We start from the raw sequence: 19,173 nt of genomic DNA, 5'->3' as shown, positions 1-19,173 counted from the left end.
GGTATACGCGGCCTCATGACTGGAAATGTAAGGTGTTACGCTGTGGCGCGCGTGTGGTGCCTCCGGTGGCTGTCAAAACCTTTTTTTTAACTAGAACGTCCCATCCTACCTCCCCCGCCCACATCCCTCCCCCAAACAGAGGGACGAAACCCAACCCATAACAAAGCAACAACAAACAACTCGGCATCAGCGCCTGAGGGGGTGTTGGCAGTCCTAGCCGTGGTGCGACGGGCTGTGCGAGGGCAAGTAGAGTGCAAATACAGTTAGAGTGACAAGCGTGTTCAGTTCAGGTTACATGTGTGAAGGATTATGGTGGAGACCAGTGGACTGTAGGATCAAGTTCATGCATTTTCATAGCCCCCAACCCTGAGAGATCTCAATTATAAACATTTCAACTACAACAGGTCTGCATTAGGGGAGACTGGCCTAATCAGAGCAAACTAGAAACTGGTGCAATTGTAGAGTGCTACTGAAATTCAAACATAGCAAGAACCCGCTCCTATAGTGGGGCCAGGAGAATGGAGGAGCAAAACAGGAAGCGGAGGAGCCAGGTGCATAAACAGAGGTGATGCGCTTGGTGTGAAACCACGTGAACGGGGCTATAGGCGGACCATCATTGATTTAAAGCAATATAATTGGTATCTTGGTGGACTGTGTCCGTGGGAGTCGTGGGTCAGCCGGGGAAGTGTTCGTCGAGGAACTTAGAGGCCTCCTCAGGGATAGTGAAGAAGAAAGTTTTACTGGAATGTTCGAGACAAAGTTTTGCGGGGAATAGCATGGAGTACTTGACTTCCAGGTCGCAAAGTCTCCTCTTCACGGCTGTGAATGATTGGCACTCCCGTTGTACAGCCACGGAGTAGTCCGGATAGAGGTGGACTCTCTTCGCTCCCAGGCGTAGTTCTCCCTTGATCCTGGCCGCCCTAAGGAGGGCAACCCGTTCCCAGAAGTTTAGGATTCTGGCAATAATGGCGGCAGCGGAGCACCCGGTTTAGGCTTTGCGGTCAGGGCTCGGTGTGCTCTTTCGACGGCACACTGTGAGGAGAGTTTAGGGGCATCTAGAAGTGTCATGAGGATGCGTTCCACGTAGTCCTCCATGGGTTCAGTGATGTTGTCCTTGGGAATTCCAATAATACGCAGGTTATTCCGCCTCGAGCGGGATTCAAGGTCATCATTTTTCTTTTCCACCGCTGCCACACGGTTAGTGAGCATAGATACTGCAGCCTGTAGCGAGCCCAGGTCATCCTCCGCGACTCCCAGTCTAGTTTCAACCTCAGCTACTCTACCATCAGTCCTTTCGAAATGGGCTTTTATGGAGGAGATTGTCCCATTCATATCGTCCAATTTAGTATGGAGTGTGGTAAAGCCATCACGTATGTATTCCAGCATTTTCTGTGAGTCCTCAGAAGTTAGTGGAGCAGAGGTGGAAGGTTGTGCCTCGGATCCGTCAGTGGCGGGTTTGGAAGGCGTTTTAGTAAACATATTCAATGAGCTCTGTTTCTTCCCCATACCAGCTCCCTTGGTCATGGCGAGGGTCGGGTTTGGGGACCGGGGTCCAGAATAAGGGTAGTTGTACAGAGGTAGAGAGACTCCCCCAGCTCCAACCGCAGTGCAAGGACACCTGGGGCTATGGTATGAAGACTTCTGGGGCTGTGGAATGGTGTCAAAGTTACAGCCAGGTAATGCTCTGCAATAGCGATTCACGCGATTTTCATGCTCTCAGATGAATAGGATCTGCCCCGGCGGTGACTGCAGTGTGTGTAAGCCCCTTGTGGTGGGGTTGGTGGGGTGGTATAATACCGCTGGTTCGATGTAGCGTGGAGTAGGTGTTGGAGCCCAGGGGGGGCTACGCATCCGCCCAGTAGGCGTACGGCAATTGTCAAGTGAAGGAACGTTGAAAGTTCTCAGGTTTGGGTTTGGAAGGCCGGCAGACCCACAGTATTGAGGGGGTGCCCGCAACAAAGAGACAGCATCAGGGGGTCGCCACTGGCCCTCAAGGTCTTCAACTGGGTAGAGTTTGCAAGGCGATGAATTTGGGATCAGATGCAAGAAGACTGGGTAAGCTACAGATGTTGGAGGTGATGCAGCTCCCAGTTAGTGGACCCTGATCCGGAGTACCTGGGTATATGACTGTCTGGCTCTTGGCGTCAAAGGGGAGGTGGTCGACTTGGAAGCAGGGTAATCTATGAGCCACCTACAAAGACATGTCCGTGTTACCACAAGTTGCACGGATCGTTAGTGGGAACACCAGTGGGGGTGTCCTAAATGGGTGGAGGTGGTGGGGGTGGAGAACGGCAGTGGCACAGTTCTAGTGGCACCCCAAGCCACCAAGAATATTTGAGCTGGGAGGGGAGGGCTGGATTTGTATTTATGTTCAGGATGAGTCCACCGGCCCACCAGCCACGAGAGTCCACGGGGAGGGGGGTGCCTGCCAGACTGCCCCCCGACTAGGCTGTCGGGCGCTGTTTCGGTCTCTTGAGGGGAGGGAGGGGGGGGCGCAACAACAGTTTCCCCTGTTGGTCCCACCGGAGGACTCCCGTGTATATGGTAGGTTGGAGCGGAGAAGGGGGGGGCGGGAGGAGGGCCCCGACATGTCCCAGACGGCGCGGGCCGCAGGATCAGGGCAGCTTCCACAGGGCGCCTGGGTAGTGCGCAGTATAAGCCGGCGCGGGCTATGAGGGGCGCGCTACTCAGGAGTGTTTGCTCCTTGGTGGGGGAGAAAGTATTGTAGGCCGGTCCGTGGCCGCAGTATTTGAGAACCCGGTGGCGGGTGGATGGCGGCTCGCTCCCTGCTCCCCAGCCTCCTTACCTCAGTGAAGCTGTACACGGATAGCCTCCGGAGGGGGAGCGAGGGAGACGAGCAGGCGTATAACGGTGCCGCGTGCGTGGAAACAGATTACAGGAGGGTCCGGAGCATGTAGCAGGTGGTCTCTGGTCCTTGCCACCAGCCCGCAAGGTGCCGTAGAGGCGAAAGGGCGTCGGGGGTTCAGGCAGGGTGCGCGGCAGCAAAGAGCGACACGCGTGGCTCAATGCCCCTCTCCCACACAGGCCGCCTGCCCCGGGGTGTCAGGCAGCGCCGGCGATCCGAGCCTCACAGGGCTCTGGGCAGCTCAGCAGCTCGCCACACCGCACAGTCGGCCTGCGCCCTGTGGGTCTCACAGAGGGTCCTCGACCTGCAAAGTAGGCACGATCGCAGCCTGCCGCCTCAGTGTCGGACGAATAAGCTGTACTGGCGAGGTAAATAACGGATGGTATGTGCCCCCGCAGTCCGGAGCTATAGACTCAGGCGGCCATCTTGCTTCGGCGCAACAGCGCCCCCCTATATCATATTTTTCAAACATTTGGCTTTGTTTCTCATTTTTCAGGAAACTATTGATTCACCTAGTATTACAAACCAGGCATAAGTTTCATCTAATACTAGAGATCTTTAGCTGGTTCATCTCTCTTTGTAAATTCCTGTTTCAGAATCTCCAATAACCAAGACCAGCTTGTTCATCATCATCCTTACCCTTACTGAACCATTCCATTAATGTTCCTGCAGCTTTAGTGTTATTAGTGTTTTTTCCAGATTCTATCGTACTATCTATAGCTCTATTCGGCTCTTCCCCACCCAGCGGACAGCTACTTCTCGTATTAAAGACCTTTCCTCCTTCCTCTTTTTGTAAACCATGCATCCTATTTTTAACAAGTCCTTCTTTTCAGACAGGATAGCCCTGGTAACAAAGAAGGATTTCAAAAATGCTTCCACAATATACGATCGTACCTCATCCAGGAAACTCATGTAAATGTAATCTATACCTGAGGATGAAACCCAATCTAATGCTGGAATATCCAGCAACTACTTCAAAATACTTGAGCGATTTAATGACATTTCCAGATTGGGATGTGGCCTAAGTTCATCCAAGTGCAGCCTTATTTCTTCAACGTCAACTTTGTTTTCGAAATACCATCCACTGATGATTTGCCAGTTATGGGAGGTCTATGCTTAGTGCATGGATCGGGCCTATACAGGTTTTTTCCCTCTAAGCCAAATAGTTTCATGAGACAATCTCTCTCCCCTACCTCCCGCTTTGTGTTTGTCCCTCTGTCACATTAGATTTGGAATTTAGACTCTCTGTTCAGTTCCCAGTTGCGAACAGACTTCCTGCCAGATTTTGTTTGGGATTGAATTTCTTGGACATATTAAAAATGGGATCCCAGCACTCCTTTCCAAGAACCTTAGGGGGTCCTTTCAACATTCTTGTTGAGATCCCCGGCCCTCCCTGCACCAAAGATATATTTTATGGTTGCACTCCCAAGCCTTTTTTAGATGATAAGCCATGTATTATCAAATTATCTTGATCATCTCTAAACTGTATAGTCTGCATTACCTTGCCTGAAATTGTGACCATTGAGGGTGGGTCAGCTTTCTCACATTCCGGGTCTAGCAACAGATTCATAGACAGGGTTTTCAAAAGTGCTTCGCCAACTAAATTAGTTCTTGTTCGATCAATCCACTCTATACGCCCTATTTCGGTTTGCATAGATCTATCTATATATAAAAGAACGCTTTGTTTATCTAAGTCTCCGACAACCTCTTCTGGGCCAACAAGGTTAAGATTCGCACTACCGGCCTCTTCCTCTGTGAAGTGTGGGTTGCTGAGGAACTTTCTAGAGTTATTCCTCAGTTGATTTTTGTGTGGTGCTTGCTTTATGCCCACTAGCGTCTGGTCCTTGCGCCAGATTACTGGTGGAAAATGGTTCAATTAACCGCGAAGGTGATCCTGGAGTAGTCTCAAAATTGACTGCAGGTATAGCGGCCTCGGGTAATTGAACATTCACACTTTTACCCGTGGACCCCTCCAATTCGTTGATCTCTCCGCTGTCCAATTGCTCAGACTCAAATGCAAGGCAACGGACGTTGCCAACCCCTTCCAAAATGCTATAGTCAGTTATATGTCCCTGCCTTCTAAGCGACACGCCATCAATGGTTCCGAATGTTTATCTCTGTACTTTAGCCTGCTTGCGGAAAGAAGACTGTAATTGCTGACCAGCAATTGGGGTTGTGCATAACTTAGCCACCCGTTTCTAAACCTGAAGCGCGGCTACAGTTACTGGTGCTAGGGTAATAGCCTGATGTTGAAACTGTACTCTCAGGTCAGTGCATATACCCTGCACCAGCTCCTCCTCTGAGTGGGCATGCACAAGAGTCAAATTGGGCCGTTGACCGATCATCACTACGTCCTTCTCCATTCCCATAGCTATCAATGGGTGCCCTTGTGGCTCTTGTGACCCTTGCAGTCATAGTGTTGTGAAGAAGAGGCCAGGGGAAGGGACGCACCCTCCCTGGTATTGTGAGAACTGTACGAGATAAGTCAAGAGAAGGAAGGCACTCTCTTGACATTGTAAGGAGCCTACAGCAAGCCAGATGAAGGAAGACATGTTCCCTGGTGTTTGTAATCACAGTGAGAAGCCTGAGTGAGACCAGGAGAAGGGAACCATTGTCTTGGCATTGACATTTTTGAGTTGGAACTTTGCTTTCCTTTTGAGCCAGAGAACTTTGCGACTGTGGAACTTTGTTTGTTTTGCACTGTTTGGAACTTTGTTTCAGTACATGTTGTAACTTTGTTTCTCCCCAAATTGGAACCCTGATTGGAACTTTAATCCACTCTTCTGGATCAAGAAGACCCACCTCCTTTCTAGTTTAGTTGATAAGATAAGAGGAGTAAATAGGTTTTGGATAGAGGACGGTGGACTATATACTTTTTTCAGACATCCTGACAGAGTCCTTAGTATATGGTTTGAGGCAGTGAAACCCCTCTTAGTAATAGGGCTAGGTAGTTTTTCTCTTATTTTCTTTTGAATAAAAGTGTATGCCAACAAGCGTACAACTCCTGTGTCTGTCTCTTACCTCAGCACCCGCGCATCCCTGTAGAAACAACCATGTTCTATCAATTTAATAGGTTTCAGATTGATATATGATTGTATCGTTCGGGGCTGGGGACCATAAAACTGCCCGCTTACTCTGACATCTTGGCCAAACCACATCTCTAGCCTAATTATAAAATTGCCATCAATGAATTATTACTTCCCGGTATCCACATTTTTCCAAAGATTTTTCAAACTAATTTACTCACCTATTTTTGCTCTTGAATTAACACATGGTAACAGAAAGTTAAATACTCTGAATAATTTGGATAATTACGCTGTTACTGAAAAATATTGGGCTTCATTACATGTTTTGTGGTATCCCGCCGGTAAATCAGGCGGGATATCACCAAACGGAATTACTGTTACCGGCAACTGGTATGCTGGAATTACCGGCCGATTATAAGTGCTGGTAAGGGTAGTTACTCCACATTCCATGGAGTCCTATCCATGGGGGAGTTGCCAGTATTACCTGCACCCGTAATACTGGTGCCGGTCATACCAGCAATCTTTGATGGTGGGGTGGCAGCATTACCTTCAGCCTACCCCACCGGATAACTTGGAGTTTGAAGGTGTGGAAATGTGCCAGTAACTTTTAAAAAACATAGTTAGAAGACCCATATGCATTCACAAATAAAACATGTTTCTTGTATCAGCATTAAATGCATTAAAAAAAATGAATCTATGAATTGCCATGATGTTTCAGAAATGCACCAACACCTGCAGAGCCACAGATACTTACAGCACTAGGGTAATGAAACTCAAACTTCACAAACGCATCTAAATCGTTCGTAGCTACACCTGCAAAAGAGAAAGAAATCACCTTGAACAACAGGCTCATCTCAGTGTTGGCATGCATATCTAGGAGGAAAATAATCTTTGGTGTCTTATACAGATTCAAATGCTTTGATAATCCCCCAACATCAAACCATGACACAAACAAAATAATTCAAATAGCAGTATTACCTTCTGATGCACAGCATAAAGAATTGCTGATGGGTAGCTATAAACTACCAGGATATGTTCCATTGAGGGGGGTGAGGGACATATAATAGACAACAGGAACAAAGCACCAGTTGTTTATGTCACTTGGAACTTCAAAATGGAATACACATATTTGTTTAAAGCTACCCATCTGTAAATTCATGTTTGTATACCCTTCCACATCCCCTTTCCAGTCACTGTGCTTGTTTGCATTTACCAGCATTACAGGTGGTGTAGAGGGGGCGACATGAGGGATCTATATACAGCATAAATATTACCAAGTTCACTCTTACTTCAGTGCAATGCAATCTGAATGGGAGAAAAATAAATACTTGACAGAGAATATGCTGCATTCCCCCACCATAGTGTCAGAACAGATAATTCTCTGCAATCATGTTACATTAGTAACATACATCATTCAGAAATGGAAATAGTTCAATTGTTTCCGATTGAAGCCACACAGATCATCATCATTGTTTTGATAAAACAAAAGCTTTTAAGGAGGCTGTCCCTAGAAGTGATCTCTATTTCTCTGAAGCAACGCCAATAAGAAAAACATGCACAATTCAAGCAGTGAAACAACATTACACACTTTCATGTTAAGTCTTTACCCAATGATCTGGTTGGGTCTCATTTGAATTTACTAAAGATGCCAGTAGTAAACTGTGATTCTTTATTTCCTAATCTCTGAGTCTAATGCAGACCACAGAACAAATATTTATTAATTAAGAAAAATGTTTTCAGTACGCATGATACTTCTTACATTAGCTTGCAACAGCCTTGCACTGGCGAATTCCAGTACATATACAGACGTATACACTGTAAAAGTCAATATAAAAAGAAGAGAAAAGAAAAAAGAAAACCCTGTTCCTTTATCCAAAATGGACCACATTAAGTTGAACAAAAAAAAAAATTCAATTCGATGCATGGACTAGTCCAGATCTAACAAATTCCCTTGCCATGCCGGTCACACTTTGCACAGAATCCTCAAACCTTTTCCTCCCACAATCAAAATAGTTGAAACCAAAACCAGTACTCCCCTTCCCAGGTTCACCGCTCCCAATTTCTCAGCTTCAGCCTTAGCTAATATCATAACTTCATCGATGCTTTCAAAAATCATAATCAGACATTTTGCCAGGGCCCGCTTAAGTGAAAGGTGGGTCGTAAACAGGAGCCTATGCCACAAGTCCACTGCTATGAGTCCTGCTATGAGTCCTGCTGGTGAATTAACAAAGGGCCCCAACATGAGATTCCTTCTGTCCCTTAGACTTTGACAGTCCATAACTAAATGTTGGAGTGATTCTGTTTTGTGACCACACAGTCTGCAGACTCTCAACTCCGGGGGGATGCCCCACTTGGGCCTCATTACTTCCAGTGTCGATAGGCAGTTGAGCCTGAACTTTAGGTACCTGAGTCGGAGCTTAGCAGATGGGAATTGCTTTAAATATTGTCTGATATCCTTTTTGGGTAAGAGCAATGCTTCACAGCCTTTGTATCGTTTCAATCTGCTAACATCGCTGATGTCCGCTATATTGTCCCATCTTTTTATCCAGGCCTTTAATACAGCATTAGAGACCGGACTCTGTAGCTCCAACTCGGCCATACATTTTTCTCACCTTTTTTGGAATTTGGAGAGGTCGGGATTCAAACCCTTCACCATTGTAAGGTTCAGGAAGTAGTCTATGTGAGGTGATTCTGCTTTTGTCATCTTGAAAAACGCAGTGAGACTGCGCTTCATGAGTGGAGCCCACCACAAAACCAACCACAATTCCAATCTGATTACGCTCACAGGGACCAAATTAGGGAGCCCTAGGGCCCTCTTCAGGATACTTCCTTCCATAACATCATAGAACTTCCTATTCCTGCCGGTAGATAGCTCACACCCATAAGAAACCACTGCAGGCAGACATCTTAGCCCAGTAGAATTCTATGAGCGTGAGTAAAGAAAATTCACATAGTGTTCCTTTCACTCTCTTGGACAATGACAGGTAGGCACCTACACTTTCTTCCATAACTGATCTGCTTCCTCCTCTTAGTGCATGTCATTACTAGGGACTTAGTTGGATTTACAGTGAGATGGTTCTGAACAACAGCTATTTAAACAAGGCAAGTCCAAAAGATGTGTCTGTTGCCATTTGCGGCTCTTTAGAAAGGGAGGATGAGTGTGGAGGGGGGAAACATGGCTGAAGTGCTTTATATGTGTTATTTAATGTCAGCGCTAGCAGTAGTTGAAGGTTATTTATTTTTAAAGGAATGCTAACGACTGATAGCATAAGAATTTTAGTTGGTTGCAAACAAGAACTAGAAACATGTAAGTACAAACATTTATACACATATGAACATTTGAATTGTACAAGAGTGGAAATACATTGTTTTTCTTTAATTCCCCTCCCACCCCATTCCACTGCTTCTTTTCTGCGCTGTGACTTTCATCATTTTGGCATGTCTTCTTTTACCTGTAAATTCTATTCTCTTCTTCCTTCTGTTGGCAATTTTTCCTCTCTTCCTCATGACTGTTCTTCCTCTATTCTCTAATCTATGTCTGCTACTCTTAACTCTTTCTATTCATCATCTGTTTTTCTTCATTCCCGAAAACCTGCCCAACCTTAGTTGACATCCTCTCTGTAATCCACTTGGAGGTGCTAACAAGAAATAGGACAGTGCTGGAAAAATACTCACTCCACTTCAAATCTGTAGCTCCTCCCAGCATGCTTCTGTTAGGCAGAATCCCATGCAGTACCCTTAGGGAACACTACATGAGATTAGGACTACAAGTGGTAATACAATTTCACCTTTGGTACAAGCCTGCACTACGCAGTAAAGAGGTAGCGATGGCTGAGAAACCAAACTTATCTCAAGAGCAAATGAGCAGTAATAGGGATTACACAAAGGACTACAATTACTGTGACTCAAGCAAACACTGACTCAAGGTTTCTGGTTAAAAAATATAAGTACATTTATTTTAAAACCATCTGTTCACAAAACACTTCACTTCTATTAAATAAAACCACACTGTAAATATACTACACACAACCAATTCCTCTTGTTCAGGTCAATTCAAGGTAAGTGCATTAGGATTTGACAGACCGTTGTTGTGAAACAAAGACTTTACTGGGGGTTACTACACAATAACTTTTTGACACTAATGACAATTCGGTCTTACGAAAGAAAAGCGTACCCGCGGAAAGAAATGTAACCGTAGTCAAACACACTTAGCACATAGAATAAAAACAAGGGAATAGTGGATAAAAATCATAGGCAATACTTTTGTCAAGGCAATAGTATCAGAGGACGTGTCCTAAGAGGCAGATAAAAGTCAATAGGCCTGCGCCTGTATCAAATGGAGCAGGGGCTCTGTTGTCGAGGATCACGTGATGAGAACAGTTCAAGATTAACGTTGCCTGGAGTACTGGATATTTTGTCAAAGGGAGGCAAAAGTTATAAGACGGAAGGAAGAAAGAACACGCCTTGGCAAGGAAACGGGTTCACCCCAATTCCTCAAGGTCGGACGGAGAGAACGACCAAACGGACACAGTACCTTATTCAGATGAAGAAAGCTGGTGCTACGGCAGTTGTTCCTGGTAGTTCCTGCAGACTCACGGTTCCTGAAGCTTCAGTCGTGGGGACAAGGAGGACGACGTCTGGAGCGATCAGCACTACCCAGGGATGAGGCCAGCAGCAGCAGCAAAGCAACGATGAATAAAAGGTGCGCTCCTTAAAAACAGGAGAGGGCTCTTCTGATGGCTATCCGGACCACTACAGCTCTGTGCAGCGATTTCGACCCAGAAGAGGATTCTCGGCTGTAGAAGATGAGCTGGTTGATCCCACCAGGCTCAAGGGAAGAAGACTCCGGACTGCATCTTCTCTGTCGTTGAAGGGTAGATAGCTCATGACTGCAGCAGGGCTTCACCGGGCATCCAGGAGTTGCAGCATCCTTCTTCTTCTCCGCTTCTCTTCGGTTCTTGTAGTTCCAGTGGCGACTCTGGCTTCCAGCCCAAGAGTCCTGACTTTTATGCCAAAATCCCCCATTCACACAGCCTGGCTGTCAATCACACAGCAGGGGGTTGTCCAGCCCGGACAACCACCTCAGTCAATGAACACAAAGTGCGACTTGGGTCTCCAAGGAGACCCTCTGCAGGGGGTCACTAAACCCCTCCCTCACATTCAGCCAACCTAGACACCCAGACGCCAAAGAAGGGCTTCTTTGCAGAAGCCCGCCAAAGGACGGCGAACAAGGAAACCAAACCTGGTTTGGCGCGAAAAGCAAACAACAAGAAAGACTTTAAAAAAAAGAGATGGCGACTAAACCCAACCGGAGCACAAAATAAAACATACATGGTCAAGCAGGTTTTATGGTCGCGGCTAATACAATAGCCTAAAACATTACCACGTAATAGAAGATAAGCACGGTAGAAAAGTTAGGGTATATACCACTGCCACCAGCCAAGTCTTAATGTTAAGGGAGCGAAACAAGGCTCCAAGAGGCACAGACAAAAAGGGATAAGAATTAACCCTTTCCAATACGCCATGTAAGATGGGGTGTACTGGGTCTGTGGTTAAAAAGTGACTATATAAAGTTAATGTGCCGCCCCCTGTGCCGCTAGCATGATAACTTGCCTAAGTCCCTGTGGCCTTGAACTGCCGTATATGCTCTCAATGTATAGCTTGCAGCTATCCTTTAGTAGGCATTACAACCGCTTACTCTGGTATCCCATTTGTTTGTATTTGTGCACTAGACTGCCCTACCGCGACTGATCCCAACAAAAACGTATTCTAGTTGTAGAGATGCTGCAACTCTTTCGTGCTGTTATCTTGCCTTCCTAGGTCTGTTCTAATGCTCTCATTCCGTTTGCATTGGTTATCTAGCTTACCTAGCTGGTAATGCCTTTGAGTTGTGCTATTGTACGCCATTATAAGCCTACTTTCACAATTGCCTGTGCTCGTACTCACATAGCAAATGTATGTAATGCCCACCTATCTTGCATTGTACGGAACCTAGCTACTGAACTCCTACTTAGCCTACCCGCTTGATTACTCTGTAGCATTTATTTTAGATGAATTGCTTGGCATGCTTATCCTTACACTACTGCCCTCTGCACTATATGACTGCAATTGTTTGTAAGTCCCAGTGAATTTTGCCACCATGCACCTGTCTCCAACAGTCACTCACGCCTTCCAGCCTCCTCTCCAAAAGCTATTTGCACTAGCCTTGGCTACCACACTCTACCTCACCCTCCACCCAGTGCCTGCACTCAAACACACCACGACTTTGTCACCTTACTCACGTTACCTTAACACTACAACTATGCCTATGTCCACCCATGACACTAATCCATACCTTAACAACCCAGCCCTATGGCGCCAACATTTTGCATCTAGACCCACTCCTATCCAACCATGCTCACTTGCTCTGAGAAACGCCAGATTTGGCACCAGACTCACCCACGCCTCTTACCGCCATTTGACACCCATCCGCCAAAATAAACACCCTCAGCCTATCGCTAGAACTGTCTCCTCTCCACACACACCAACCTCCCAACCTAACAACCCTGTTGCAAACACTATCAAAGGGGCATTAATTAATGCTAGATCCCTCACAGCCAATGCTCTAGAGGTGGCGGACCTCATCTTAACACATGACTTGGACTTTATGGCCATCACGGAAACCTGGTTTCACACTGATTCTGGACCTCTACTCTCGCTAGCTATTCCAACAGGCTATAATATCATCAGACATGACTGCAATACCAGTCAATCCAAAGGTGGTGGCATTGCCATTATCCACAAAAACTCTCTTAACTTCCACCTCTCCACTATACATCAAATCTCATCTATGGAAGCTCTAACAGCCAAATCCGCCCTCACTCCCAACCACACCATCTCACTTCACCTACTCTATAGGCCCCCAGGGCCTTTATCCACTTTTGCTGAAGACCTCTCCAACATTCTGGCAGACAACACTAAAACCAACTCCCAAATTATTGTACTAGGTGACTTTAACTTGAGCCTCGCCGACCCCAACGATTCTGCTGCCGTGATGATCGACAACCTGCTCACGAACTCAGGCTTTACTTAGCACATCAACACACCCACACATTCCAAGGGTAGAATCCTTGATTGGATAGCGGACTTCAATTGTGGAATCAATGTGGTATCTAACCAACCTTGTGCTTGGACTGACCACCACTTAATCACCTTCATCATCCCCGCCAAAACCATCTGTTCCACTCCAGACGTCGCACCTGCTACTCCCACACGTAACAAGCGCGACATAACTTGTGACAAACTTCTCCCTCTCATCCTTCCAGTCCTGAATGAACAAGCATTATTAAGCATGTACCCTACTGTCCTGGTTGACACCTTCAACCATACTATGCAAAAAGCCCTTGACCTCATTGCACCATCTAACCTGAGAAAACCAAAACCACGAGCTCACCTCAACTCGTGGTTTACACCCAAACTCAGAATTCTTCGTAAAGAAAAACGAATCGCTGAATCACATTGGAAGAGTAACCCTACTGAAGCTAATAAATCTAGCATTGTCCTAGCAACGTTAAACTATAAGGAAGCTATACTCCAGATGAAAAAAGACACTTACAACAAACGGATTGAGCAAGCCAAATCCAATACTAAAGAACTCTTCAGAATCTTAAAAGAATTGGAAACCCCTGTCATAGCACCTAACACCTGCATCAAAGATAGCATTTGGTGCACTAATATCCAAAACGCTCTCCTTGGCAAGATTGCCACCCTCCAAGTCAAAATTAACGATAAACAGACTAATCTACAATCTAACTTGCAACCTAACTTTCTCACAACTGTAAACAACTCTATCCCAGATTCTTTGACTCTGTTCAGCTTCTCACCCCTATCTATCACTGAAGTGGAAAATATTATCAATAGCCTTAAACCCTCCAACTGCCAAGGGGACCTCTGCCCAGCGCCCATCATCAATGAAGCAGCCCACGAGCAAGCTCCCTTCATTACCACTCTCATCAACTCCACCTTCGGTACGGGGATCGTACCGGACAATTTGAAGGATGCCTAGGTTATCTTGCTCCTAAAAAAAACCACTTTGGATGCCAACATACCTACGAACTACAGGCCCATCACCATGGTGCCGTTCCTACTAAAAATCCTTGACCGAGCTGCATACCTACAGATTCAAGACTACCTCGAATCTAATAAACTCCTGGGTCTAAGACAATCTGGGTTCCGGCCGCGACATGGAACCGAAACTGCCCTTATCGACCCCAAAACTCAGATCGAAGATTTAAGAGACCAGGGTAAACTTGATTTACTACTTCTTCTCGATCTCTCTGCAGCTTTTGATCTCGTCAATCATCAAATACTGTGTCAATACCTTAAACTAGCGGCGCATTTCGCCGATAAAGCCACAGCCTGGATCAGTTCATTCCTGGACAACAGATCGATGCGTGTCTTTTCCCCCCTAGCAGCAGCATCACCCTCACCCGTCACCTGCGGGGTACCACAAGGTTCTTGTGTATCTCTCACGTTGTACAACGTGTTCACAAAACCACTATTTGATATTTTGGACTATCTGGGTGTCACATATACCAATTATGCTGACAACACCCAGATACTCATTCCAATCTCAGGAGATTAAGCCTTCGACTCTCTTTCTGTGAATGCCATCTACCAAGTCATCCAAGCCTGGATTGTACAGCACGGACTCTGTCTGAATGACGAGAAGACAGAGCTCCTCATTCTCGGCTCTACTCAAAAACTATCCAAACTGGCCCCTGTGTAACAATCCTTCATCATTGATGGTAACACTATCAAGGCCTCTAAGGACACTAAAACGCTAGGGATTTACATCGACTCTACTCTTTCCTTGGTCAGACAAACCAATGCAGTCTCCTCTGCAGCGGCATACACCTGTAAGCTCATTACAGCTAGCCGCCCCTTCCTTTCACCAGCCAACTGTGTCACACTTGCCAGGACGCTCGTGTTCTCAAAAATTGACTATAGTAATGCCCTCTATTTGGGCACTAACCGATGTAACCTAAACAAGCTACAAATCATCCAAAATTATGCCATTAGAGCAGCACTCAACATCCCCAGGAACCAACACATCTCAGACGCCAGATGTAATTTATGCTGGCTCTCGTTCCCTCAACGAATTACACTGAAAACACTTGCCCTCACTCACATGTGCCTTTCCAAACAAACCCCCTGCTACTTAGCCAACAGATTTGCCCTCCACAACACTAACAGACCCCGCAGAACTGCTCAGACTAACTGCCTTTCTATACCACGCTTCAACCTTCAAAGATCAGGCGGAGCTAGTTTACCTGTAATGGCGGCGAAACTTTGCAATTCGCTCCCTATCTCGCTAAGAGCTGAACCTTCCTTCCACAGATTCAAAAACATGGCCAAAGCTTGGCTAACCGCCCAAGACCCATCATCTACTAGCCAACCACCCCCCATGCGTTAGCCACCTGCCCCATTTCATGTACATAGGTTATGATCTTCTGCTCACCCGGTAACTGCATTATGTATATAACTGTAATCTAAAGTGTAACTTGTAATTTGTAAAGTGTAATTCTTAAAGTGTAATTTGTAATGTTCTGCTTGCCTTATCATGTTGTAACTAAATTACGTGCCCGGATGCCCAAGGGCCTGGTGCGCTCTATAAATAAAATAAATACAAAATGGCAACTTTACATGTTTCTTGGCTACAGTAGTCATCCCCAGAAATGGAGTCCACAAGGGAAGTCGAAAAGACATCCCTGTGTCACTGCACTAAAGGTGCTGTGTGACACTCAAGTAAAAAGATGATGGCCAGTGAGTTGGTGACACTCCATAGCCCATGAGCACAAAAAGTACAACACACACAAAAAATACACTGTAAGAGTGGGAAAAAAAGCTCACACTCTTACCAGGTGGAAAAAATAAAACCCAGAAATCCAGCAAAGCTGCTGAGGGACTCGCTAGGTAAGGGAAATTAGCCAGAAATGAGAATTCTCCCTAACAGCTTCCTATGAATTGGATGTATTGAATGATGAATGTCATTATTATCAAATCTCTTATTTCTACTCTCTTACTTAATTCTCCTCCTTATTCCTGATTTTTAATACTACTTTCTAGCACCCCTGCCGCACACCCTCCATATCCTATGCTAAATTCTCCTCACTGCTGGCTGTGGATTTCGCTTTTCACTTTACCTCACTAATTGTTCATCTTCTTTCTTGCTTTCCTTCAATCTCTACTTCCCTCATTTTTTTGTTTCACTCCTGTTTCTGAAAATGCATTACCTCTTCTGCTCTATTGGGCGAACTCCACTGCTGCTCCTTCAGATCCTTTCCCTTGGCTCTCCATCATGTGGTATATCCCTTATTTCTGCCTTATCTGGCCCCTCGCTTCAATTTTCTTCTTTCTTCTATCATTTTTCTATTTTTTAAACTCGCTACTACCCTTTCTATTATCAGAAAACCTTCTCTTATTGCTTCTCTGTGTGAAAACTTCCTTCCTATTTCATTTCCTATTTCATCTAAACTCCTAGAACATATGTAAAGAACTATCTGCATATATCAAGTATCATGTCCTTCTCTTCCTTTACAATCTGAGTTCCATCCTGCACACTCTATTGAAATTGCTCTTATGCATGTAACTAATCTTCTCACCACTTCTAGTTACACAGAATAATCTTCGTTTTTAATTCTTCTTGATCTATCTGATGGTTTTTACGTGGTGGATCATTCTATTCTTTGCTCTTGTCCCTCTCATCTTTGTATATCTGATGTTGCTCTGTCATGGTTTGTCATCTTTCTACGCATACATTCTGCTTCCTGGGCTGGTTCTTGTTCTTTATCTTCATGCTTCAGTGTCTCGCAATGTTTGTTCCTTTGCACCTTAGGTTTTCCACTGCACGCTATTCCTCTTCTATTAGTTTATCGTCTAATGTGCGTGGACAGCAAGGCGCTGTACCGGGTGTGAGTAGCCAGCATTAGGGGTGGCATCTTGTGAGTTGCGGTCTGTGGGTCAACTTGGATTAGTCCTTGGTCAGGCGTAGTTCAAAAAGCCACGTTTTGAGAGATTTGCAAAATTGGGGAATTGTGGGGGCATTCCGAGCCGAGATCAGGATCGAATTCCAAAGGGTGGGCATGTGACAAGAAAAAGATTGCTTGCAGGTCCTCTCTTTGCATGTGAGTTGGGATTCAAACTGGTTGGTCGATTTGCTGCACAAGGAGAGTGTTCCACGGATGTATGGAGCTTAGCCGCTTGGTACGCTGGTGTGCTACTCATGGCTGCTTTGTAGCTGATACATGTGGCCTTGAACAGTATCCTGGCCTCGAGATTAAGCTAATGTAGTTTGCGTAGGATGGGGCGATTCAGTTAAATTTCTGAACACCCATATTAAGATGTGCTGCAATGTGGTGGACTGCTTTCAGGGGAGCCAAGTGTGAGACTGGGATCTCTGTCAGGAGGGCCTTTCCTTTATCGATGTGAAAGATCACAAGAGCCTGCACTACAATACAGAAGCCCTGCAGCGGGTTGAAGGGTTTGATTTTGCAAAGGGTGGAGATTTGGAGCCTGGCCGTTTGACCTTCTTGGCTGTGTTTCTGGAAGGGCGGACTGCTGTCAATGGTGAAGCCTAAGGATTTTGCTCCATCTGACAGCTGCAAATAAAATCCTTCTAGGCACATACCATTGAGCCATTGTGGGACAGATTATTGCTTAGCAGGGATCTGATGAGGACGAATTTGAACTTGGATGTGTTTGAGGTAGGAAGTCAACATCCAGGAATGTATGATGGTTAGGTAATCGCGGGGACAACAGATTCCTGTGGGCTTTTTACTCTCATGTACCAGGCGGGTATTTGTGGATGGATTTATCAGTATCTTTTACATGCATGCCTAGAGGCTCCAGGTAAAGGTTAAAAAGGATTGGTGAGATGGGACTCTGCTGGAGACTGGGAGTCAGCGGGAACTCAATGTGTTCATCTGGAAGGTCTGGTGTCTGTTTGAGTGATAAGAATTAAACCAATTTAGGACAGTGCCTGAGAATCCCATCTTGTCGGCAAGGAGGGAGAGGAGGATGTGGTAGTCGACGGAGTCAAATGCAGTCGAGACGTCAAGAAGGACAATGAGACATGCGTCCCCCTTATCCATGATTTGGAGGGCTTTATCAAATACCTAGATTGTGGCTGTGTCGACACTACACTTGGGGTGGACCCCCGACTGACAGTCATTAAGGAGGTGTGTTGTTAGATTCTAGCCAATAGCTGTGTAGCAACTACGTTTGCCTAGATATTACCAATAAACGTGAGGTTCATAATGGGCCTGTGTTGGCCAGGTTGCCTGGTCATTTTTTTTAAAGAGGTTGTATGGCACTAGTCTTGATGGTGTCCAAGAATTACTGTTCGGTGAGAGAGGCATTAATGATGCTGAGGAGTGCGTTGAGCGCCAGACCCACCAATTGCTTAATGATTCCAGATGGGATATTATCATCAGAGTAGGTAGTAGGTTTTATGGGAGGCAATTGCTTTTAGGAAATTTGGGAGAAAGAGAGAATTCGGTCCATAGGGGCAGTGTGGTTTCTGGGGTGCAGGCAGGGCTAATGCAGTGGGAGGTTGATTCGATGATCTGTCAGATTTTCATTATTTTTTATCCCAAAAAATTATAAAGGTTTTCGAATCTGTTGCATTTTTCCATGAGTTGCTGGCACCTTGTGGTCAGGTAAGAGTTTGATACAATGCTTTACTACTTCAAAGAGGGCTTTACGCCTGTTAGTGGCAGCCGCAATAGTGATGGAGTAGTAAGCAGCTTTGGTCTTTGTAATCAGAATCCTATGGTTGGAGCAGAGAGATCAGAGGTTGGTGAGATCTCAGTGCTGTGGTTTTTGCAGCGCTATTTCTCTAGGGCTCTGATTGAGCATTTGTTGGAGGTGAGCCCAGGGGGTGGGGGTGTACTAAGAGGTGGAACGTTGGACTTAGCATGGCTGATTTTTAGGGGCACCTGAGTGTTCACCAGTTTCATAGAGAGTTGTTACATATTTCTAGGAGGACTGAGGTATTTCTGTTGTTGGGGAAATCAGCTAAGTTTGCTTCTAGCTAATTGACCAGGAAGGTTTTGAATGAGTGGGACTGAGTGAGTAGGGTTTTAGCCCGACCTTTGTGGATCGTGGTTGAGTGGGGGCTCGACAGTGGGATGGAGGCATGGCCAGCCCAATCTATTGGGATAGGTTCGGCACAGGTGATGAGGGGGAATTAAGTAAAGCCTAAGTCTAAGATGTTGCATTTGTTGTGCGTGAGGGAGAGCA

At 45.8% G+C, this 19,173-nt stretch overlaps 1 protein-coding gene across 1 annotated transcript in view; it reads right to left on the bottom strand.

Annotated features, from left to right (window-relative positions):
* The window catches only part of CC2D1B (coiled-coil and C2 domain containing 1B), a 2,515,186-nt gene that overhangs the window by 498,639 nt on the left and 1,997,374 nt on the right, over positions 1-19,173 (bottom strand). Inside the window, exon 20 of the mRNA XM_069642198.1 lies at positions 6,647-6,705. Coding sequence (XP_069498299.1) covers positions 6,647-6,705 — 59 coding nt within the window. The remainder of the gene's footprint in view (positions 1-6,646; positions 6,706-19,173) is intronic.

This window comes from Ambystoma mexicanum, chromosome 1q (assembly GCF_040938575.1).
Source record: "Ambystoma mexicanum isolate Mex_15411 chromosome 1q, UKY_AmexF1_1, whole genome shotgun sequence".
Lineage (NCBI taxonomy): Eukaryota > Metazoa > Chordata > Amphibia > Caudata > Ambystomatidae > Ambystoma > Ambystoma mexicanum.
This window is presented reverse-complemented; position numbering and strand designations above follow the sequence as displayed.